This window comes from Apus apus, chromosome 1 (assembly GCF_020740795.1).
Source record: "Apus apus isolate bApuApu2 chromosome 1, bApuApu2.pri.cur, whole genome shotgun sequence".
Taxonomy (NCBI): Eukaryota; Metazoa; Chordata; class Aves; order Apodiformes; family Apodidae; genus Apus; species Apus apus.
In genome coordinates this window covers 123,226,396-123,251,898 of record NC_067282.1, presented here as the reverse complement: position 1 = coordinate 123,251,898, position 25,503 = coordinate 123,226,396, and the positions used below count along the sequence as shown (strand labels likewise).

The following is a 25,503-nucleotide window of genomic DNA, read 5'->3' as shown; positions in this document are numbered from 1 at the left end:
GAAAATAAAGTCACAGCGTGCCCTCACTGAGTAGTTGGTGAATACTTAAAACTAAGGTTAGCAAACCTAATTTTACTGCCTTCCTTGAGAATTGAAAATTTGACTCTGTTTGAGTGATTCTTGTATTTGAGAAGTCATGTCAGTCTGGTGAAGTTCCCACTGACTGGAAAAGGGGAAACATAACCCCCTTTTTCAGAAAGGGAAAAAAGTAAGACCCAGGGAACTACAGGCCAATCAGTCTCACTGCTATGCCTGGCAAGATCGTGGAGCAGATGCTCCTGAAGGCTTTGTGTTCTGCTACATGGTACATGGAAAATGTGAAGGTGGTTGGTGGAAAGAAGCATCACTTCGCCAAGGGCAAATCATACCTGACAAATTTGGTGGCATTTCACAGTGGGGTCACAGTGTTGGTGGACAAGGGGAAAGCAACTGACATAATTTGCCTAGACTTTTGGGAAATGTTCGACAAAGTCCTGCATGACATCCTAGCCTCCAAATTGGAAAGGTATGCATTTGATGGATGGACCACTCAGTGGATAAGGAGTTGGCTGGATGGTTGCACTCAAATAGTAGTGGTGAACAGCTTGATGTCCAAGTGGAGACCAGTGATGAGTGGTGTTCCTCAAGGGTTGGTGCTTGGACTGGTGCTGTTCGACATCTGTGTCAGCAACATGGAACTGAGTGCACCCTCAGCAAGTTTGCCCATGACACCAAGCTATGTGATGACATCAACACGCTGGAGGGAAGGGAGGCCATCCATCAGGACGGTGACAGGCCTGACAGGTGAGAGTTGGGCCCATGCCAACCTCATGAAGTTCAGGAAGGCCAAGTGCAAGGTCCTGCACCAGGGTTTGGGTGGTCCCAAGCACAATGACAGGCTTGGCAGAGAGTGGACAGAGAGCAGCCATGAGGAGAAGAACTTGGGGATGCTGGTGAATGGAAAGCTCAACATGAGCCAGCAATGTGTGCTTGCAGCCCAGAAAGCCAAATGTGTCCTGGGCTGCATCAACAGAAGCGTGGCCAGCAGGGCCAGGGAGGTGATTCTGCCCCTCTACTCTACTCTGGTGAGACCCCACCTGGAGTGCTGTGTCCAGTTCTTGAGCCCCCAACACAGTAAGGACATGGAGCTGTTGGAGTGAGACCAGAGTAGGGCCACAAAGATAATCCGAGGCCTGGAGCACCTCTGCTTTGAAGACAGGCTGAGAGAGTTGGGGCTGTTCAGCCTGGAGAAGAGGCTCCGGGGAGACCTCACAGCAGCCTTCCAGTACCTGAAGAGACTACAGGAAAGCTGGGGAGGGGCTTTTTACAAGGGCGTGTTGTGACAGAATGGCTTTAAACTGGAAGAGAGGAGATTTAGGTTAGACATTAGGAAGTAATTCTTTAGTATGAGGGTGGTGAGACACTGGAACAGGTTGCCCATGGAGCTTGTGGATGCCCCATCAAGGACTGGGCTTTAAGCAACCTGGTCTAGTGGGAAGAGGGAGGTTGCAACTAGAGGATCTTTAAGGTCTCTTCCAACCCAAAGCATTGTGTGATTCTGTGATTCTATGATAAGCCATATACATGGTACAGCATCACAGAAGTTGGATAATACTTTGAACTACTGTAATTTAATACCATCTTGTATCTTGATTTGGGAATGGCCTTTTTCTTTATTATTGATGAAGTTGTGCATTTTTCTTTATAAATTTCCTTACAAGTTTTTGGTTCTGAAATGATACAGGGAATGGTACAGGAACTGTCTGGGGTTTTTGTGTTTGTTTATTTATTTGGTTTTTTAAGGGATAACATCTGCTGCTGACCTTTTATTCTGTTTAAATCAGTGCAGGCATATGTCTGAGATCGGAGAGCTGGCTTTACAGTCAAGCTGAAATGGACAGAAGATTACTGTGGAATATTAATCAGATCCTTTGATCTTGCTTTATGCATATTGGTCCCAGGATGTTGAATAAGGCAGCTGGGCTCTACACAGTCACTAACTGTTCCTTAAACATCCTTTAGGGGTGATAACATTAAACATTTTGGGAGTGATCATGCCACCTAGTTGAAGCATGTCAACTTTGTTTAAATACTGCGAACAGCAGTCCTCATTCGTAACAGTACCAGCACCAGCTGAGAAGTAGAAAAGTACCAGGTTTTACTATAAGATAGAGATTTCCCTCGCATCATCAGCGTTCCCAGTATTTTCCCATGATATGGGTGTGGAAGAAGTTGTTTTGTTTCAAATCTGACCAGCATCATGTACTGTTATTGAAAAAAAGCCAGGATGGCCAATTTACATCAATGAATGGTACGTGCCTAAACCTTGAGAATGCTTAGTAAAACATAGAAGCACAGAATAGTCCGGTTGGAAGGGGCCTTAAAGATCATCTATTTCCAACCCCTCTGCCATGTGTATTAGGAATGTTAGATCTATTTAACACAAAGAGAATGGCTTAGGGTATTTGTTTCTTATGAGTGGTTGCTGGTAAGGACCATTTGTGATTGGAAGACAGGATCACAGTATATTATCTGAGCTATCTTGTTGCCTGGCCCAAACATTCTTACACAGCCATACACAGTCCCTCTCAGAGTGTTATCTCCGTTCCAGCTGATTTACTTACTTTACCCCTTTCTGATAGAACTGTTTGCTGGAGAGACAGACTGGAAGAAGTTCTAACACAATGAATAGGACTGAAGAAATAATTCTAGCTCTTAACATATTTCTGCATGTATGGATGAATGTTAGTGATTTAAATTTGGCTTCAGTAATGCATTATATATGTTGATTTGAGCCTCCTCTCACATCACTAGTCTTCACTGCTCAAGTATTGCACTAGCATCAGACAGACTCATATCTTCTCAGGGGCTCATCTATTTTCATTAAAAGACTAAGACTTGACAGAATACTTTTCCATTTGGATAAGACCTTACTTTTCTCTTACATTTGGAAAGTTTTGTTCTGTGATTGTTTGAAAGGTGGAAATCTGAAGACATAAACTGTAGGTTTTTGTTTCTTATAAGTCATTAAATGCATTTTGATAAGTTTAGAGCTGAATTTAGTCTAAAAAGAAAAAAGACCTGATGGTCACTAAGTATGTGGATGACACAGGAAAAATGCTAATATTACTCAAACATTAATTTTTAGGGGGCATAGTATTGCTTTATTGTGTCTTTTTTATTACAACTAACTTTCATATTAAAAAATAAATTATGTTTATGTTGATGTGCTGAGAAGGTATATATGAGACAGTATGGAAATAAAAGTTGTCCAGAAATCTGAGAAGTTCTTTCCCTATTTTTGATAAATTTCTGCAACTCTTTTGGGAACTTTTTGAATTATTTTATTGACTACAATATGTATTTCAAGGGAGTGTGATCAGCTGGCAATCAGGAGTAGCAGTGGGAAAATGTAACAGAATGTATCTTTTATCTTAAGCCTCCCTTTGTAGTCTTCTAGTCATGGCTTTTCCCAGCATTTTGTTTATGTGTGTTTGTATAAGCACTGAATACCAATTTTGTACCAATTTCTGCTTCTTTGACACTTGCTTTGATTTTTCCAGCTATTTGACATAACTATTTTCACTTTTATTACTCATGTAAGTTCTGTAATATGTACACTGTCATTATTAATTTAAGAACAGAGGCAAAGAACTGTTAGCATTTATAGCTATATCTTTGTCTCTTTGGTTTCTTAGGCTGGAAGTTCCACAAATACATTTCAAGCTCTCCAAATTGCTCTTGCTGATACTGCCACTCAGGCTATTTACCTCTTGACTGATGGGAGACCTGACCAGGTATTTCTGAATTGTGCTGCTACCGTGATGGTGCCAGGAGGCTGCAGCAAATGTATGAGATGAATATCATACCTGGAGAGCTGAGTCTCCTGGAGGTTGTCATACCATTGAAAAATTATATCTGAGAAATGTACTGTTTGTGAAAGGGATTTGATTAGAACTCCCCAGCCACAGTCCAGTCTTTGGAGCATGATAACTCATGATGTTTCTCATGAGTCATTTGAAGGATCTGGTAGTGGCTTAATCATAAAGCTTTATGTTAGAATCAGGGCTAGTATTTGTATTTGATATCTCCCTAACTAGTAAAAATATCTCATGAAATAAAAATAAAAAAATAATGATGGCCCCATGATATAGTTGGATTTAAACACTGAAACCTTTAGTCTTGTGTGATGGCTTGAAAACCTAAAAAGAAAATGACTGATAGCAAAATAAAAACAAACAAACAAACAAAACCAAAGTCTGTGATCAACATTTTTCTACCAGAACATGTAAAATATTTCAGTAGGAACTGTCTTACATTCTCTTGCAGAACACAGACAAAAGCTATGTCATATCAGAGGAGTAAGGGCCTCATTATTGATTTACATTATTTTCATTTAAAGATTTTACCATCAATATTGTTCCTTTAGGTCTCTGTATGATTTCATTTTTATCCCACTGAATCAGATTTGATCTCACATAGGTAAAAGTCTGGAGTAGCAGCAGCCTGAGTTGCTTTGTTTCTAGTTCTAAGTGGATAATGAAAAAGTATGCTTTAGTTTTTGAATGTGTTGTTAATTTGATGCTATTTCATGTTATATAACACCAAGTAAAAACTGAAAAAAAAAAACCCTTTCAATCTGTAGTACATGGTGAAAACCACTCCAGGTGCTGAGACTGGCATTTTAAAAATTTGGCCTTGAAAATTTAACTTAGCTGTAATGGTGGATATGCAGAAAAATCCTGGCTTTACTTAGATAAAGAGCTAGGCTGAAGGCCATGTGGAATTAATTACAGAAGCATGTCCTGTGATTGTAGGATTCAGAAAGCTTCACAAACTTGCAGAAATAATTACTTTATATGTTGATAGGAAAGAAGAACACAAAAGGCTCCCTTTTTATTTTATTTTTCTTGATGAAAGGAAAGTGGCACACAAGGAAGGGTGGATTTATTTACTGCAGAGTGATTTAATATAAAAATGTAAACTTGATTTGAAAATAGCAGAAGAGAAGCTTCAACTCACATCGTTCCATGTTGTTTTTAATTTAAGTTTTGATATATGGTATTTTCTAAAGACAAGTTGATTATGATTGGCCATCACCTGTTAAAATTCAGTTTACAACAGATTAACATTTTTACATTCTTTCACATTTCTGCTATTTCGGAGCATATATTAATATTTTAATAAAGAGTAATGTGGTTTAACATACACTTATTCAGATTCCTAATTTTAATATTTATATTAAGCTGGAAATGAATGAATACTGAATTTCTTTTTACCTAGTTAATAATGACTTTTGTGATTTATATTATACTTTTTTAGATTAAAAAAGGGGAATGACCAAGATTGCCTTTCACTAATGCAGTGCAATAAACAATTATTTTGCAAATATCAGGAGAGAGCTAAATTTATTAAGAATTATGACAGTATTCTGAAAAATCAAAGTGTTATCAGAAATCAGAGAACTGAGTCAATAATTTCTTCCTACCAGATCCTTCAACATTTTTAGCCATGGCAAACCTTTTACTTTCTCACCTAATTTTGATTTATTTATTGGAGGAGGAACACCAGCTATCCTACTTTCTCAGCCTCTATTTTTTTTTCCTGGCATTGAATCAACTTCTCATTGAACTCGTTAACCTTAATAAAAATACCGACCTCCAAAATATATTCAATTACACACATCCAATGCTACTAAACACCAATGTAGTAGTTTAATTTCCCATACTTTAGTCATTTCCTCTAAGACATCAGAAGCAATGAGCACTGAATACAAGTTGCATTTTATTTTATTAGAATATCCTGTGTCTTAATGCATTATTGGTGTTTCAAATTCAGTTTAAAATTAGGTCATTTTATAGAACTACGAAACAATGAACCATATAAAATATATGTTTTTAACTGATCTATATCTGTCTCCAAGTGACAGTATGACTATTTAAATTCTTTCATATTCTCCATACTTTGTTTAATATACATGTTTTGATTTTCAGCCTCCCCAAACAATTTTGGCCCAGGTCCAGCTCCATTGTAAAATTCCGATCCATACTGTGTCCTTGAACTGTGATGACAGAGAAGCCAATAAATTTTTGTATGAACTCTCTACTGAAACAGGGGGAAGGTTTTGTTATTACAACATTTATTTGACTGATCCTGAGGCAGAGTTTATTATTGTGAGTATCCAAGAAGAAATGTTTCTGTCATCATGCTATTGAAGGAACCACAAGACTCACATAATTGTGATTTTGTATTACAGTAGATTATTTTTAAAATGAGGGTTAATCCTAGTCAGAGTTGAAGTGATGTGAAAGTAATGGGTAACATGTTTTGCTTATGAGTACGAGTAGAATTACTGGAATAGCAGTGACCTATGAAGTGTGACTGAGCAGCTCAATCTAACAATCCCCAGCAGGAAATTTCTGAAGAAACTAATAGAAACACCCGTTTAAAGTATATTCTTGTTTCTACTTAAAGGTGTCACTCAGTTAATTAGTTCCACAAATTTTAGAAATGCTGGTAGTGGAACAATGAGAACAACCAGGAGCAGTAGCAGGGAAATGTAGAACTTTGCAGACACCCGTGAAAAGGAAGAGGTGAAAACACTCCAGCTCTTGAAAAATACCAGAGTGTACTGGGTGATTTTGGTGATTCTGCTAATGTGTGACTTTATGACAGTTTCCTGTTGGAAAGATGAGGTCCTGTGTTGTCCATCTCCAGACTTCTGACCCTGTGTGAGCTGTAAAGAGATCATTGTCAGAATTTCCTTCCTGTTTCCTCCTGTAGTCTCAATGTTTCCCAGTCAGTTCCAAAGCTGACTTGAAGAGTATGGGTTTACTTCCCATCTCTTGGGGACAATGTGTGACAGAGCTGTGATGTGTAGAGTGACAGGAGAACTTTTGTAATGTAGATGTATTTTATTTATTATTTATTTGCTTGCTTGCTTGGAATGAGGGGAGCTCAGAAATATGGCTGCTCATATCTCATGGGTTAGCTGGCTTGTTAGGGACTGCTTGTCTTTTTACTAGAAAGGAAGAAGAATTTGAAAGGCTGCATTGCCAAGCACATATTAATCTTGTTTTCTATACACCTGTTAATACATACAGAAAGTGAATAAGCATACTTTGATTTAGGACACAGAGAAACTACCTGAAAAAGTATACAAAATTATGCAGCTTTCCTAACTAAGTCGTTATTCAAAATTATTATCAGAGCTTGCGTAGTTTCGGTTCAGAAATGATCAGGAGTAATTGTAATAAAACATTTGATTTTGTTTTTCTTAGAGTGAAGACATAGATATTTTGAAAAGAGAGGTTGAACAAGGAGAAAAAGACCTAGAGAAAATGAAGAACATTCATACTGAATGTCTGATGATGGATTGTTGTAAGGGAGAAAATGACCCAGAGAATAAGTATGTCCTCATACTGCTATTATGTTATAAGAGATATGAACTGTTACACTTACGATTTTTCATTGTCTTGCATTTTTAAGCTCTAACATTCTCCTCTTTTAAACAGAAAAAATTGGAGTTTTTTAAATAATTGCAGTAATGGAGAAGAAAAATCTGGAGAAATTCACTAATAGTCTCAAATAATATAAAATAGACTCAGTAGTATCAAGTAGTCTCAAATTGTTCAGAACAATTAAAGCAAAGAGGTGAAAATATTTTTCTGTCTCCAACATGTGATAAAGTTGCTTCCTCTGATTTAGAGAATTAATGACAAATTTTTGTTCAATTGCTACAATTCACTTGGTGACTAAATTGCCACTCACTGGGATGTTCAGATTGAAACTTAAATTGCATACAAATGTGTGTGTTTAAAAGATGGCAAACTCTGTGAATGAAATTCATCTTACTTCTTTTCACATTTTTGTTTTACATGTGTCTATATGTTCATGCCATATTTGTCCTTGCTTGTTATAAAAAGTTAAGTAGTCTCCTAATTCAAAATCGTTTCATGTTCAGTATCAGTTGAAAAACATATTGAAAATCTCATGATGCCAAGAATGACCATGCAAGAAGAGGTCCTTCCACAGTGTACTGAAGTCAGACTCCTGAGCCACTGAAGAAATGTTTTCTGCATATCTGATTAAACTGAGTTTCTGTTTGGTCAACAAACACAGACCTAGCTTCAAATGTGAAATTACTTGAAATCTCTACAGGAGATTAATAAAAAAGTAGTTTGCCTGGTGCCTTACTTATTAGTGCAGTAATAGTACAAAAGTGAAAAAGTACATTTAAAACACCCAGATTTTTCAGGCAGAAATGTATTTAAAGCAGTAAGTTAAAATAAAGGTATTAAAAATAAAGTAAAATAGAAGAAGAGAGTCCTGTGGAATGATCTCGTATGTGTGGAAGGGCAGGTAGGATGTCCAGTGTAAAAATGTAGATAAGTGTTTGCACGTTTTTAATCCCTGCAGGGACATAAGTATATCTGTGTGAATGTGTGTGTCTGCCATTGTCATTGGCAAGGGAGGGTTTGCTCTTTCCCCCAGGATGTAAGGTGGCTATTATAGAGCATTCTGACCTTATTGAACATATATAAGGGTATAGCCTTGAAAAGTAATTGACATATTTAAAATAGGCTAAAAGACAATATTTAAATAGCTTTAAAAACTATGAATATTTTACCTCCTTTGAACTCTCCTTTGAAATGCAGACTAGGATAATTAAGAAAATATTTTACACTGTTGGAAGCATTTGAAATGTGTATTTAAATTATCAGAAGACTTCAGTGTTTTTTAAAGCAGTTGTATATGTTTGAAGTAATTTCTTGTTTGTTTCTTCTTTTTATTGCTTAAAAGCAGTAATGGCAGACAGACACATGCTGTGTCTTCTGTAACTGAGCACGATGAAGAGCTGAATACTCCTCTTAGCAGTAGGCCAGGCTGTTCTTCAGAAGATCCAGCACTGACACCATGTCAGCAAATCTGTCAAACCAGTGCTGACAGCCCAGTCCGAAGGAAGAAAGCATTATATGCAGGTAGGACTAAAATGAAGTGTATTTCTTAGCATAATTTATTCACTGTCTTGAAAAGGTTCTGTTAAAAATAACAAAAAAACATCCCTCCTTTTAGGGACAAATGAAACATTTATGATTTAAATAAATATCTTTCTGGATTTCTAAGTAACTTCTCTTCATTTTTACTTTTCAGCCATTTTATTCATTTGACCCGAACAGACGGACAAACACCTGCTCATTTATGCTTTATCAAAAACCCTGCAATGAAAAATTAATTATTTTGACAGAATGTTTTGAAAGCTCTGTAAACAGTCTTTTAACAGTGGATATTAAACCCTCATCTTTTTTTTTTTTATTTATTCAAAATCAGTACTTCCTTGGCAAGAATGAAGAGCTGATCTAAGTTTGTCTAGTTACAGCATTACTTACACTAGTATTTCTCCTTACTACACCTGTAACATTCTTTCTCTCTGAAGAACCCTTGATATGGAGTCTGAAACCTAGTTTACCCAACTGTAAAAGGAGTCTTCATCCTTGGGAAAGTGCAAAGTGCCAATTAGTCCTGAAGTAATTTTGTGATTGATGTCTTCTATAGGCAGTCCCTTAAAACTTGGGACTGGATACCAAAGAGGAACTCAAAAAGCTGCGCAGGTATTTGAGCAGTAAGTTAGCTGTTCCTTTCTTTCTCTTTCAATACCTGCAGGGCAAACAAAGACAAGTCTGCTGCGAATCCTGAGCCACAGTGTGAAATCTAGGGATAAAAGCCCAGAGGAAGGAATATCTGTGGAAAAAAAGAGTTTTTCTGTCAAAAAGAACATGAAATGTGAAACCATTTTCAAAGGCAAGTTGCCAGAATAGGAATCTCTTTGTGGGGCAGCTGGTAACTTTTCTCCTGCTACATTTGTAACTCATGGCACCTCATTTGAGGCAAAACTGCAAAGCTGCAGAACAAAGGTAGCAAAGTTGGGGAGAGCTGGATGCACAGGAGGTTATTGTAACAGCTTAGTATTGTCTGCAGTTTGCAGAAGTGTGATACAGCTCTGCCTTAGAGTGCTGAAAGGGTATCACAGTCACTTCTCATCAACAGAATCAATAGCTGTAAAGAATCTGGGTAGAATACAGTAACAGACTGTTGTTGTGATACAGTAATTTGTACTTATTCAAGTTCCATGTTGAGGTTAAAGTTGAGAGTGGTGGTTCTAATTCTGGAGTACCAATGTAAAAGGAGGCTGCGCTTTACTAATATGCTTAGACTTGCAAAAAACATGCTCTCTGGGACAGATGCACATCTAGAGAAAGTATTTCTAATAACACTTGGATATACATACAGATAGTTTTGATTTCTCTCACTAATTCACACAGCTCTGAACTTTACAATGGGTCATCTAAGTTGTTCTACAACTTAGCCTAGGATACTTAAAGATATTTGACTGTTTCACATTTTGACACCTTATTTTTAGTTCTTGATATGCCTTTTCACAGATTTTCATAGAACTTTTGATCAAGCACCAAGAAACACAGGAAACTTAATTCTCATTGATTAATTTAGCAACTGAAATATACGTTATTGTGTAGTCTGTGACACTGCTACTAGGGTCAAAAAAACCTATTGCATGTCAGCTTATTTATATGTACCTTTGTGTGCACAAAAACTGAGATAATGAAATGCAAATGTTTTTTCTTAGATCTGAAAATGCAGAAAGCTGTGAAGAGGACATCTAAAAGGTATGTGTGCATATATACATACATCACAGAAATTATAGCTTTTATTTTCTTCAGTAGTTTCAAACTTCTCAAATGTATTTCTACCTTGTGCTACATCTCACAGTCTCTTTTTTCTAGTTCTCTAGGTACATCTTCAGCTCTCTGGTTAAAGACTCATGGATTGGTTGCTAGGAGACTCACTTTCTTGGATGCCTTAGCTCCTGTCCCTCATAGTACCAAATACATCAAAGTTCTGGACAAGCATGTGTTTTCTAAAGAATCTGATGAGGTAAAACTCTTACACTGTTTCAAAGGCAAACATAAAATTTGGCACTGTTTTGTAAAGGATTTAAAAATTAATTTCTAGAACTATCATAATTGCATTCTCTAGTGTTCAGTGTAAATTATTGACATGCTCTACGTGTACAATGCATATCTGAATGTTCCTTCATGCATCAGTAAGGAGACAAAACAGATAGCTAACAGTATTTCTTGCAGACTTTACTCTTAAGTTTTAGAGCTATGTATTTTTCTTTCACAGTTACCAGTTGATGGCAGTGTGCAGCCATCAGGTGTATCTTGAGCATCAGAGCCCCTACTAATACATATTAATTCACTGAAGTATGTATTTTAGGTTCATAAAGTCACTTGGAAAACTCTTTAGGTGCACAGTTTGGGAATCTGTGCATTGTCAAGGTTTCCTTGTATCCACTAAACCTTTTGAAAAGTATTGGAACTGAGGAATTAAACTTTAATTCTGTTAGGTTTAGACAACAGTGAGATTGTGCAAAATTCATGATGAATTGGATATCAGGAAGCTCTACTTCCAGTTCTACTTGAAGGAAAATAATTTTGTGACAAGTTGCTTTTATTCTTCTTGTGTGATGCTTCTTTTGAGAGTCCTATGAATATACTGCAGCTTCTTTTAACTAATAAAAACTGTTTTTTAAACAATACTCAAAGAAAAAGCTAAACAGCATCTGTTGAAACAATAAGGTGTGAGCTAGAATTTTGGAATATAATGTGATATACAGCTAAGTAAAATATAACAAATGTACATAGTTGTACATTTTCAAGTTTTCATGTGTTTTTTATTAAATATAGGAAGGGAATTTTTTCCTGTAGCATGCAGATTGTGAAAGCAAAACAAGATCCTCTGTTCTAGTAAAAACAAGCCAAACCCAAGATTTTTAAGGAATTTTTTGAAGTGTGAAGTATTTTTTGTATGAGAGAAAAACATGGATTTTTTTATCAAAAGCATTAAAAATACTCATTTTAACATTTCAGAGGTAAACCAGCCATTAAAAGAAAATCATATTCAGTGATTTAAAAATTGCACAAAACAATGTAGGGTAAGTGAAACGTCAAACAAAAGACACTGTAACTTTCACATAACTCTTATGTCTGATTTCTGAGCAGTCACTTCCCATTTTCTTCTGAGTACACCCACTGAGTAGAGATCCTTCTTCCATTTTTATAGATGAAGACTCCTTTGAATACTTTCCAGATGATCCTGAGCTGTTTTTGCACTGTTGTTTGCAAAAACAGTACTCTGAAAGAGTGGTGTTTGTTTGAAATCAGTCAAAGCTATGATTCAGCAAATGCTGTGGACAGGTAACTTTTAATGGCAGTTCATGGGAGTTTATAGTAATCTACTTCAGGGCTGAATTAAGTTCTTCATTGTACAACTGCTGTACAGACTCTAAACAGGGATCCATGGGCTTTCTTGAGAATCACAAATATAAACACAAAGTAAGATACAATTTTTACCACTGTTTCACACCTGCTAGTCCCCATTAGTTGTACAGAAACACAGTGGAAAACTGTTGTTCTGTGAGCAGAGATATGGATTTCTCTGGATCTGAAACAGAACACAGAAAGGAAAAAGAAGGTTGAGAGTTGCTCATGAGGTGGAACCAATAGAATTTATGAGCTATGGAAACCACTCACTGTCCAGCTTCATGTTAAGGAAAAGCAGCAAATAGGTTCTGAGACTAGACATAGAGCTTGAATAGGATGCATTAACAAATTGATTAAGAATCTTGATTATTCCAGTGTTTCAGAAGACTTAATTGCAGATAAGGCAACCTGGTCTACTGGGAGGTGTCCCTGCCCATGCAGGGGGGTTGGAAGTAGATGATCTTCAAGGTCCCTTCCAACCCAAACTGTTCTATGATTCTATGATAATAAATGGACAGACATATTTGCATTCTTCCTTCTTAGATCTTAGTTTTCTTGGTGTGGAATACAAGCATCCTTGTTTGCTTTTCTGGGGATAGTATAATTTTTATTTTTGGCTTTTGCTAGCAGTGAGGATGGAATGAACAGTTTTCCCACCGTGGAGATACAGCAAGCAAAAGGTTTCCATGACAACTGTTCATTAACAAGAGACTTACCTGTTGTTTTTAGTTCTGTGTTACCTGTCAGTTTCACCAGAGTTATTTCAAAGAAGTTAATTCATTAAAGTACCCATCAGATTCATAGTCAGAAAACAAATTAATTAGCTTGGGGGCTTGTCTTAGTGAGTGAAGCTGTGGTAGTTCTGGAGCAGACCTTTCCCATAGAACCATTTGAGTACCTATTGAATCTTGTGGCATCTTAAGTACAGCTTTGCAAGTCATGGAGTTTTGACTTAATGCTTTTCTCAAAAGATTCGAGTTCAGATTCAGCCAACCAAAACATCTTCTTTGGTCTAAAATAAGGACAATTTTTCTAGGTTTATTGTGCTTTGGTTTTGTCTTTAAAAAATTGAAATTTTGGTTTTGAAATAAAAACCATTTTGAAACAAGTGAATTCTTTTGATATGAAAGTATAAGTATTTAACTTAGAAGATGACAAAACATTTTGGCACTGAAAAAGCTTCCCTGTGATTTCTTTCAGCTGAGTCTGTCAAATTTACTTGTCTTCACAAGCAGTTTCATTGTTCTCAAAGTATGTAAAATTGTCAAGTTTACTATTTGCTAAGAAAACATTCGACTCTGGTTTTAGTCTTCAAAGCTGCAATAGCATGTTATGTTTTTATGCCCTTCAGATTCTATTCCAAGTGTTTTGTAAACTGTATTAAACAGTTCTGGGCAGAGATTTACGTCGTCTCTCTCTGGCAAGGTTGTTCACTGACATGTTCCCGTTAATTTTAGCTTCTGAGTGATCTTGAGATTAGTTTAATATGAGGAGCTTTGACATGGTCTGACACTGATGTGACACAGGTTTATTAATCAGAGAAAAGTTGTTTTCAGAAAGAGAGGGGAATATAAAGTTGCACCATTGCTTCTGAAACAATGGTCATTCTGCAGTAATTTGGAATCCAGCTAGACTGTGATGATTCCATCACAAAAAAAAATCCATGAAAAATGTCCTCAACCTAAAAAGTCTTTTTGTTGTTTTATTTTCTGATTTCTTGCCTTATTCCCCCAACAGGTGTTTTAATTTTATTTAAGTTGAACCTCATCTCTCCTTTTGTCACCTATATCCTGATCTCACACAAACACTTGTCGAAGCTTCCCACTCAACCATATGTGTTAAACATAATTTTGGGGAGTGTAATACTCTCCATCTTCTCCATTTCTTTCTTGGATTTTTTCTGTTTGTAATAATCATCAGAACATTGATATATAAAATAGCTTTTCTTATATGAACTTCTCAGTAATTTAAGAGGCTGAAAGCTGGAGGGACATTGGACTAAGAGATTGGAACGCATCATCCTCTTCTACCCTTTGATTTGTGTATTCAAGATATACTTGTAAATGTATGACTTTCTATTTAATGAAGTTAACTTATGTAGATGCCGTATTGTGACTTTTGAAGAGTATTGAAGTTCCTGATTCTGACCAATCTGGTTAGATTCCTAAGTGTTATTGTGGTTAATTAAGACTAGTTTCAGTGAGCAATATCCACCCTGCTCACTCTTTGGTGGCCAGTGTGGTGGTGAAAAACGTTTATTTCCATCTTTAGTAGTCTAATTCCTTAGAAAATATGGTCCTCCAGAATAAGTATATTAAATATATTTAAATAGGTAACTTTCACACGTCTATGCTGGAATTAGATGGTAATAAGTATAAGAAAGTGTTCGTTTAAAGCAATACAATCTGGAATATGGTCATGATCTAGACATGCATGTCTCCCTTCTGACCTACCCTTGCATTATTGGAGTTGTTTGACAGCACTGATTTAGTTATAATTGACTAGTAGTTAGGAATCTTAATTTTGGAACTTCTGCATAAAGCGACCTTGTAATTTCAGAAGATTTTACTAACAGGCTGGAAACTGTCTTAATTCTGACATTTCTTCAGTGTGCCTGGATCTTTCTGCAGCCTTCCAGTGTTCTTTCTGTCTGTTCTGATCCTTGGACATGGACTTATGAGCATTCATTTATTCTGGTGGAGGAAAAGTTGCATGATAAATGAAGTCTTTGTCTTTTATTATGTCATAGATGTTACTATTGGCCCATATAAGCAACAACAAGAAGGAGATCACACTAATTACTCCTCAGGCAGTGAATCTTGATACCTATAAGGAGAAGCTGGAACAAGCAATTAAATCATATGAAAGGCAAGTTTACTCATTAGAAATTTATCATGTTTGCAGTCTAATACAAGCTTTTTCTTATGTAGTGGATATTTGCTCATACATGCTTTGCTCAATAATGGTAATTCTGCACACTGACACACTTAAATCCACCATCAACCTGTAGGAAAAAGATTGATTTTTATTTTAAAAAAGCAGAATGAAAAAACCAGATAGTTGGGAAGGACATAATAAATAAATAACATGTTTCTCATATTATGTTTGTTCAGTGAATAATTCCTTTACTTTCTGGGAATAATCCTGAAAGCAGTAATTCCTGGAGAGGAATCCCCCCTAAAAATACAGTGGTAGCCAGAATATTAATGTACAAATAAGCTCCTAAATCCATAGACTGACATTAAAATTAGTGGCCTGCTTTTTGCTGCCAACTGCCTAGCACCTAACGATGGATGCAAGAGCATCTAAGGCACCTATAAGATACTGGCAATTTATATTCTTCTTTAGAAAGATACGAATTGTGTTTATTCATATAAATGCTAGTAAAAGCACATCAGAAGTAAACAGGACAAGGAAATGGTATCTCTAAGCTGTTTCTTTCTTTGATCTACCCTTGTGTATTTTTTTAAAAAGTAATGCAATTACTTGACTAAGTTCAGTAACCTTAAGAGAGCTTTGACTAGACTTGTTTCAGTAAATGACATATTTATTCAGGTTGCATTCTAGTAATATTTACAAATATAATTATTTTATATGATCAAAAACCCCTTGATGACAAATGTTTAGGTTTGGGTTTTTTTTTAATTAGTTCTAATGAGGTGGAATTTTAAAGGTTTTTTTCCCCTCTGTAGCTCTATGATCATATTGGTTCTTTTTAAAACATGTAATAGCGCTCTTTTTCATTCCCATTTCCTATTTCTAAATTTATCCATCTTCTGTGGTAAAAGTAAAAAATTGTGGTTTGCAAGTGTAGCTTGCTGTGCCTAATATTAATGGAAATCAGTGAAAAAAAATCTATTGCTTTTCTGTTCTCTCTCACTGAGACAATGCCGTATCATGCTGATGAAGAACTCATAGAAGTCTGGATTTGTCACTCATTTTGGTAAAAGGTCCAAGTGGTATATTGTGGAGGCTGACTTCTGAAGAAACATTCAAGTTTTTCATTGCTGTGCCATACCATTGAATATTTTACATTTATTGACTTCAATTTTGAGAGAAGAAAAGTGTTTTCTGGTTAAACTCTGATGATCTTCTCCTGACAGCATTTTCGGTTTCCTTAAAACTTTATTATTTACCCACAGAGGTCAACGAATCAGTGTGTTTACAGTAGTAGGATTGGGTTCCCTACTTCTGTGAAAAAGATGAAGAGAGATCTGCCTGAAGATCCTTAAAATTCACAACTTAAAAAAGATTTCTCATTGCTTTTCCTTTACATGTGAACCAGCAATCCAGTCAGATTTATTTTGCTGTAAGCACCACAGTACTTTTCCAGTAATTGAATTTGCAAAAGCTGCAGCTGAGCTTTGTGAAAAGTGATTAGTCACAGATTTATTCTGGCATCTCTAGATGAGGCCATATGACAGAACATGCAGGTTTCAAGAACAGAAGTATTACAGTGTTTTCCCTGTACATAGATTTACTTCAGCATCAGATTAAGAGGGTCAAAAATGGTGAAGGCAGAAATTTTATGCCTTGAAAAAGGCACAAAGATATACTGGATATTCTCTGACAAAGAACAACCTGTTCCAGTGTTTCACCCTTATAGTGAAGAATTTCCTCCTAATGTCTAATCTAAGTTTCCCCTCTTCCAGTTTTAATCCATTACCCCTTGTCTAGGCATCTTTGGGTCCTTGCTACCTGGCGGGACATCCTCACAGCCCACTCTGGAGGTGAGGGTGGTTTAAAAGCACTGTAGCTGTTAAATGAGTTCCCACGTGATATCTTTAATCAGGTTATTGCAGTTCCTCAAGGGCAGTGTATTGGCTGGGAGCTTCTGCATCCTGTCTTCATCAGCTCAGTGAAGTTCCCCATTTCCAAAGGATGTTTGAAAATTTTTCTATAATTAGAACAATTAGTATCATCAGTACAGGTTTATTTCCTATATTATGAAATGCAGTAATTGAGCAATGGCTTAATTGTTTGAGGTGTTAATAAACAGAGAAACCTGTAAAATAGATGACCTAATAAGAGCTTATAATTCATGCCTAAAAAGCAAAAGCAGAAAGTTTAGTGGTGCTTTTCAAAGATCTCAGAACTGCATTGCTGTGGGACAATCACTTCTGTTTACCTGTAGGTAGATTTTTGTCACAGCCAGAGATTAATGAAGTAGAAGCCTGAATGGCACAACTGGGGGGTTATCTTAGCAGAAAAAAAGAAAAAAGGAGAGGAAAGGAGAGGGAAAAGGAGAGGAAAGGAGAGGGAAAAGGGGAAAGGAAAGGGGAAAGGAAAGGGAAAGGAAAAGCTTTGCTCTCCATGTGTCTTTGGGCTAAAGTTTTCTGCAATGGTTTAATTGGAAGAGCTGTGCTTAGCTTAACTGGCATTTAATCAGGTTTGTTATTTGATTTAGCTTGCTGGTGCTGAAGAGAACCATCCATAGAAAATCTTAGCAGGAAGCAGCAGTGATTGCCATTAATCTTTTTATGACCCTGAAATAGTCATGTTGTTACTTGATGGAAGATGCTGTTTTCCCATCTTCTCTTGCAGTTGATAATTTCATAGCCAGATTATAAGGATACAGTTTAATGATACATTGCTCTTGGAATACAAATCAGTGCAGATACCTTGAGAAACTCTGTTTATTTGTGAGTTCTGACATGGTCAGATGCACAAGGACCTGCATTCCCTCAAAAACTGCTTTGCTTTCTTTAATAGGCGCCTAAACCTAATTATTTGGAGAGCACTGCCTCAGGAGGAAAAAGACAAGTAAGCTATCACCTTTTGGCTTTCTAATTTACCTCTGAAAGGCTGGTCATAAATATTCAATAGGTTGTAATCACTGTTCCTGTAACCGATTGGTTTGATTTTCTAGTATTTTATAGTTATACCTTACTTTCAAAAATGTATGTGTGATATGGAGTAAAATTAAATTCTAGACATCCTTCATACAGTTGCTGATTACTTCTAAAGGAAAGGACTTGCATTCCATTTGAATGGTGCTTGTCTATTAATGTGTCAAGTGGTAGGGCCTTGGGAGGGCAGCATATAGTTGCCTTTGGCATGAAGGTAAATCTCTCCATCAGGTAGAGAAAATAAGCACCTTTACAGCATGTGCTGGAACTCTAGATAACCCTGGAAGTTTGTACTTCTAAACTAGCTTGTATATTCATTTAGAACACTAGTAACTGTATAAACAGGAGTGACTTTGGAGAAGTTAGCATCTGTTTACTTCAGAGAGCAACATGAAGATCAACTGATGGCAGGAAATATTCCTAGGCAGAAAAATGAGAATACAAACTAGAATGCTTTTAAGACTTAAGCTAATGAGCAAAAATTACACAATTCTATCGTCAGTAAGAACTAAAACTCTGTTCTGGTGCAGAGAGGAAGCAAAGGCTGTTAAACTAAAAAAAACAGCATATAATTTTTTTAAAAAAAAAGGAAAATAGATGTCTATTGATAGACTATGAGCTGTAGAGTATAAAAAATTGATTGGGTGGTATCTAAAATATTTTATTATTGGTAAGGTATGGTCAATTATGAATATAAGAAAAAAAAGAATCCTAGCAATTGTGCAGTCTGTTGCTAGAGGGGCATGTTTTATTGATGCATAGAAATTTAAATATTTGACCTATTTAACTTCTAAATTTACAATTTGAATTGTCATATTCATGTATTACAAAAGGATTACAACATCATTTCAAAATTAATAATCTGGGAAGTGAGAGTAATAAGCAAAGTCTACTAACTTTTTTTCACAGAAGCCCTGAAAGAATTGGTTGAGGAGCTTTCTGGTTCACTAGGGTGTAGTAAAATGTTATCTCAGATACTAGGGAAATTCAAATGTACTAGAGAAGTGGTAATATTGTGCTTGTGTTCAAAATGGCTCAGGGATGTGACTCAGGAGATAAGTTAATTTGACATTGATGGTATATTATTAATGGATTCAGTTAATAGAGGAAAAAAACATAGCTAAATAACTATACTAGTCAGGGTAATTTAAATACAAAGCAGTTCCTAGAGGAGCAGAGAGAAAAGCAGTGACAAGGAGTAGGACAACATGGAGGCATCACCATGCTTGTATGTGGTGGTAAGACAGACACTTAAATACTCTTCCCAGTTCTAGGTTTCATGGGGTTTTTTTAATGTTGGGAAAGCTGCAGAGAAGAGCCACAAGAGAGCTACTTTTTGAATACTAAAAACAAGTATATTACTTCCAATTGGAGATGTAAAGAATTCTACTTGTTCTGGATTTTGGAGGGTTCAGTTTGTTTTTTATCAACAAGGAGACTGTATCTAATTGACCTTTCAGTGTACAGTTACCTTCAGTGTGCAGCTTCAGACTGGCTCTTTAGTCTAGTGGACATTGACATAATCTGAACCATAGATGGAAGCAGACTCCTGACTTTTGCATAAAAATGAGCAGTGCAGGAGTGACAGAAGAATAAGCCACAGAGGACTGTCTCTTTTTCATGTGATCCATCAAGACTGATGAGGCAAATCAGGACTTATTAGACACCTGGTGCCATTTTAGGTTGTCTAAAGGCTTGTGACTTGTCCCTAGGTGCTGCTCCTGAATGACCAGTGATATCCATAATTTCTCAGTAGTATCTGCAAGCTCTTTCTTGTTGCCTCCAGACAACAATATTCCAAGACATTTAAAAATGGCACCAGACATCTATGGTCAGCTACTTGAATTGTTCTGTGAGATAAGGTTAAGGGAGATGTGATTAATTGACTAAACACAACAGTAGCTGGATGAAACATAAGAACTTGTGACATACAGAAGATAGAATGGATGAACCTGATGTTTTATTCTGCCTTTACACTTTGTGTTTCTATTTGTAAAGCACTGCCAAAAAAAATATTTTCCTACTTGCGATTATTAATTTTTAATATTTCTTTTTAATTAAGATTTAAAGAGGATGGGCCAGTTCAATATATGCAGCATAAAGAAGCTTTGCTGGAGTCGTTAGAGAATTTGGGATGGCCAATTTCCTGTGAAGATGTAGTATTGTTAGAAGATGAGATACTGGCAGCATTAACATATATACAACAAGCCTCTGATCTTCAGGAAGCTGTCAAAAAGGAAACTGAGAAAAGCCCAGAATCACAGATAAGCAACAATAAAAAGGTAATAGATTGTAAAGAATTTTTCCCCCCCAGATATTCCTCTTCAGTATGGGCTTCTGGATTGATTATTTTTCTGTGATTATAGCTGTTAAAGTAGGCATTTAGCATGGTGCTATACAAATGGATAGAGGAAAGAAGGTAGTTAAAAAGAGAGAAAGCTTTCTGAGACTTTTTTGGAGTACTGGGAAAGCAGAAGTTTTGAAGCTGTGAAAGCCACAGAAATCGAGCCTCGTAAAAACAAATCTGAGCAAAGTATCTTTTTCTCCTCTGCAACATCAGCACAATTATATATTGAAGAGGAGAAAGAAGAGAGATATTGAAGGTAATTATGATACAAGATTTGTGATTGGATTAGGATCTGATACCAGGACTAAAATATCTTGTAATGTCAGAAAAATGCACTCTAATCTTCTCTTGTATATTTCTTCTATGACAAGATGGATTTTCTAAGAGATTTGGCTTCATACTCAGACACTAATATTTAGCTGCCCATAAAATGCAGGCATACATGAATTGGTGGCTTGTGTTCACAGTGCTGTGGTCAGTGGCATCTGGACTTCATCCTGAAGTGGACACCTACCTTTCATGAGCACAAAGTACTTTCTTCACTCCGTTAATACATTAGCAGAAAGTAGTCTAGCTACTCTGAAACTGCGATTGAAGTTTGTGATTTTTGATCCATACATATGTCCCGCAAATGAACCTTTTATTTTACTTTGAATGCTGTTGAGAGGTTTGATGAAATACCTGTGAAAATACATGAAGAAACAATTATAAAATAAGACTAGTAAGTTGTTCTAGGCTGCTTTACTGAAGGAGAGAATATACTTTTTTCATTTTAGCTTTCTCTGTGGAGATATATGTGGTCAGAAGATGTATCTTAGGTTACAATATTCTATTCTCCTATTTTTATTTTATCATAGAATCATAGGATGTGTGGGGTTGGAAGGGAACTTTAAAGGTCATCTAGTCCAACCCTCCTCAGTGCACCTGGACCTTTTTGACTAGATCAGGTTGCTCAGAGCCTGCTCAAGCCTGACCTTGAATGCTTCCAGGCATGGGGCCTCCACCAACTCTCTGGGCAACCTGTTCCAGTGCTTCACCACCCTCATTGTAAAGATCTGCTTGCTAATGTCTAATCTGTATCTACCCTGCTCTAGTTTAAGACCATTGTCCTTGTCCTATTGCTACACACCCTTGTAAAAAGCCCCTCCCCAGCTTTCCTGTAGCCCCTTCAGGTACTGAGAGGCTGCTATGAGGTCTCCCCAGAGCCTTCTCCTCTCCAGGCTGAGCAGTCCCAACTCTCTCAGTCTGTCTGCACAGGAGAGGTGCTCCAGCCCTCTGAAAACTTTTGTGGCCCTTCTCTGGACTCAGTCCAACAGGTCCATGTTCTTCTTATATTAAGGACTCCAGAACATTCTTAAAAATTGATTCTACCTTGATGGTTTTACCTCCAAGATAAGAATATGAATTATCAGGAAAATTAAGAACATAATTTTAAGTTTTTAAAAGCTATTTCATCTTCCCCAATGGAGACATTTCTGTGTAAACTATTGATACTTTAAAATTCCAAGTACTTACCTCTGAAAAAGTCAAACCATTTCTCTTATTCGGTTTCAAGTTTTTAAAGCTTCATCAAACAGTGCTTCCCTGGGAGTGCTGCTGTCTCTGTAGAACTGCTGTCTAGGTAGAGTAGTACTGTGATAATATTAAATAAAGTTATCCAGGAAATTAATAAGAAATAAAATATTTTCTCAGACTGCTACATTCAAATAGAGGCTAAGTAAAAACGAAGAGAGGATTAGTCATAAAGCTCATCTATTTAGAGATATATATGTATATCCCTTTTTCATTGTTTTATGTCATTTAATGAGGGAAACTACTCTTTGACTGAATCTGAAGGTGTGGTTGGCCTAGTTGCAGGGAATGCTGAGGAAATTCCTGTCCTTTGTATTCTGTACAAAGCTTAATCAAATGATGGTAATAGGGTTTTTTTTGCCCTGATGTCTGCAAATATATGTAAACAAATACATACAATTTTAAGAGGTAAGCTAAGAGAAACTCAAATGAGCACAGTACAAACCTGTACTATGAGTTGTCAGCTAGGAGTGGGAATGTGCAATTTGAATTTACAATTGTAAATGATGCCAGGTATCCATACTCTGGATGGATACTCACCAGAATGTACCAAAAAGTCTTTTGTTTAATTTGACATATCTTGGAGGAGATATACCTCCCTCTTCACTGAGAGGTGAAGAAACAAAAGTTTTCACCATGTTGCTTTTTACATACTATGACAAGTTACAAAACATTGTGTTAAATTGGATGGGATATGTTATGATAGCACAAGCCATAGAAGTAAGTGGTAAGGATTAAATTAAGTATTCTGTAGCTTTTGAGAATTTTTTTTTACATTAAGACTGTACATTTGAAAACATTTTAAGGTCTTGTAAAATTAATCAAGATAATCTTTTTTAATTAGCCTGAAAGTATTACATAGCTAATGCAGCCATTTTGATTTACTCCTGCCATATAATGTCCCAAAACCAAGAGCAACATAAACATGTTCATGTTTTGTTTGTTAACTGTCATTTTACTGTTGCCTTGAAAAAATTAGTGTGCTCTCAGTCATGATGTGATTAACATTGTGCAATCAGATATCCTGAGTCAACCTGCTTTAGGAGCCTAATAAGAGCACCATCTTCAGTAATTGCTAATCTGCAACTGAAAGGTGTTAAGAGTGAGAGGTAGCAAAGCAGATGTAGTTAGAATTCCGTTTATGTGGAGGAAAAAACATGAAAAAACCCCAGAAAAACTGGAGAACCTTTTAAAAATGCTGTTGGAGGTTTTTCCAGCTGTGATGTCTGTCTACAAAATGAGTATAAAAATCAAACTGCCAGCTGAAAAACATTGTATCAAGGTAATAGCTGATATGGAACTTAACGAATTTGTAATTGTGAGAAAAATCACCATTATCCTGGAGGTTTACTCAACGAAACAGACTTTTAAATTACCTGCTATTTTTTTTTCAATAAATTAAAAATAAAACCCCTTAGTTTTTAGATCTTAAGGATTCGTAATTACCATCACAACTTCTTAAAAGAATCAGTAATCCTTTTTGGATGTCATTGCTACAGGAGCTTTCTGTTTAAGCCTACAACTGTATTAATGGTCTGGTTATCCTCTCTGTGCTCTGACCTCTGGGAGTTGTGTTCAGGCTGCTGTGTTTGCTCCTGTCTGTGAAAGGGTATTCCAGTGGAAGAGCATGAAGTAGGCATCCACCTGCACAGGGCTGTGACATGTGTGGAGACCTCCAGTGATGCAAGAAGTAAATGCCTTATGAAATGAGAAAACACGTTTAGTTATTATCAGGCAAAATATAAACCACTAAATGTTGATGGTTACCTAATTGGAGTGCTAATTGTAGACTGTATTTTACTCAGCTTACCTAGTTCCTTTTGCTGTACAGATCAAAGCATAGGTGGACAAAACCTTCCTTTTCAGGCTGGCACTCAGCTTTCATCTAAAGATATTAAAATGAGGAATGTAACACCTTTTTTTTCCCTAATAAGTAACTACTTTCACTTAAAATATTGTATGGTTTCTATTTTTAACTTCTCAGATGTAACTGTCAACCATCACTTCTTGTGTTTTGTTGGTTTTTTTTTCTCACTGAATTATAAAGCTGCTTACAATATTATGTCACTTAGTAAAAGGACTATTTATTTACTTTTTACCCACTCCTTACTAGATCACCCCAAGTATCGTGGGGTAATGGCATTACTATTCTCCAAGCATGATAGCTTCCAGAACAGTTTGGTGCATTCCATTAACCTTAACATTTTCGTGTGAAGTATTTCCTTCCCTAAGTGTCACAACTGGGACTTTGAGAGTGATGGAGAACATTTTGTCTCATACTAAATATTTCTGTTTCTGCATATTAATGGCTTTCAGATTCTGCAGAGAGATAAAGCTGCATTCATTGCTAAGGATTCATTCTCATTAAGAATATACTTTTTAAAATAGTGTGTTTCATAGAATCATAGAACCATTCAGTTCTTGGGATCACCGAGTCCAACCACCATCCCTACTCTACAAAGTTCTCCCCTAAACCAGATCCACCAACACCACATCCAAACGACCCTTAAAACACATCCAGGGATGGTGACTCCACCATCTCCCTGGGCAGCCTGTTCCAGTGTCCAACCACTCTTTCTGTTGCAGCTTGAAGCCCTTCCCTCTTGTTCTGTTGGTAATTACCTGTGAGAAGAGACCAGCACCAGCCTCTCTACAATGACCTCTCAGGTAGTTGTAGAGACTGATGAGGTCTCCCCTCAGCCTCCTCTTTCTCAAATTAAACATTCCCAGCTCCTTCAAGCATTCTTCATAAGATTTATTCTCTAGGCCCTTCACCAGCTTCGTTGCCCTCCTCTGTACTCGCTCCAGCACCTCGAGATCTGTCTTGAATTGAGGTGCCCAAAACTGGACACAACACTCCAGGTGTGGCCTCACCAGTGCTGAGTACAGGGGGACAATCACCTCTCTGCTGCTGCTGGTCACACTATTTCTAATACAAGCCAGGATGCCATTGGCTTTCTTTGCCACCTGGGCACGCTGCTGGCTCATATTCAGCTGCTTGTCAATTAGAGCCCCCAGGCCCTTTTCTGCCAGATACTTTCCAGCCACACTTCCCCAAGCCTGGAGCGTTGCTTGGGGTTGTTGTGGCCCAAGTGCAGGACCTGGCACTTGGCTTTATTGAAGCCCAGGCCATTAACATTAGCCCAACGATCTGATCTATCCAGGTCTCTCTGTAGAGCCTCCCTATCCTCATGCAGATCAACACTCCCACCTAACTTGGTGTCATCTGCAAACTTACTGATAATACACTCCATGTCCTTATCAAGATCATCAATAAAGATGTTGAACAGAAATGGTCCCAACACTGAGCACTGAGGAACACCACATGTGACTGGCCCCAGCTGGATTGGACTCCTTTGACCACCACTCTTTGAGCCCGACTGCCCAGCCAGTGCTTGATCCAACAGATCCT

At 36.9% G+C, this 25,503-nt stretch overlaps 1 protein-coding gene across 1 annotated transcript in view; it reads left to right on the top strand.

The window, feature by feature from the left end:
* VWA3B (von Willebrand factor A domain containing 3B) overlaps positions 1–25,503 on the top strand; it is a 75,628-nt gene that overhangs the window by 33,980 nt on the left and 16,145 nt on the right. Inside the window, exons 15-24 of the mRNA XM_051615636.1 lie at positions 3,678–3,776; positions 5,973–6,152; positions 7,260–7,387; positions 8,782–8,960; positions 9,643–9,784; positions 10,560–10,664; positions 10,782–10,932; positions 15,073–15,191; positions 18,036–18,086; positions 20,235–20,454. Coding sequence (XP_051471596.1) covers positions 3,678–3,776; positions 5,973–6,152; positions 7,260–7,387; positions 8,782–8,960; positions 9,643–9,784; positions 10,560–10,664; positions 10,782–10,932; positions 15,073–15,191; positions 18,036–18,086; positions 20,235–20,454 — 1,374 coding nt within the window. The remainder of the gene's footprint in view (positions 1–3,677; positions 3,777–5,972; positions 6,153–7,259; positions 7,388–8,781; positions 8,961–9,642; positions 9,785–10,559; positions 10,665–10,781; positions 10,933–15,072; positions 15,192–18,035; positions 18,087–20,234; positions 20,455–25,503) is intronic.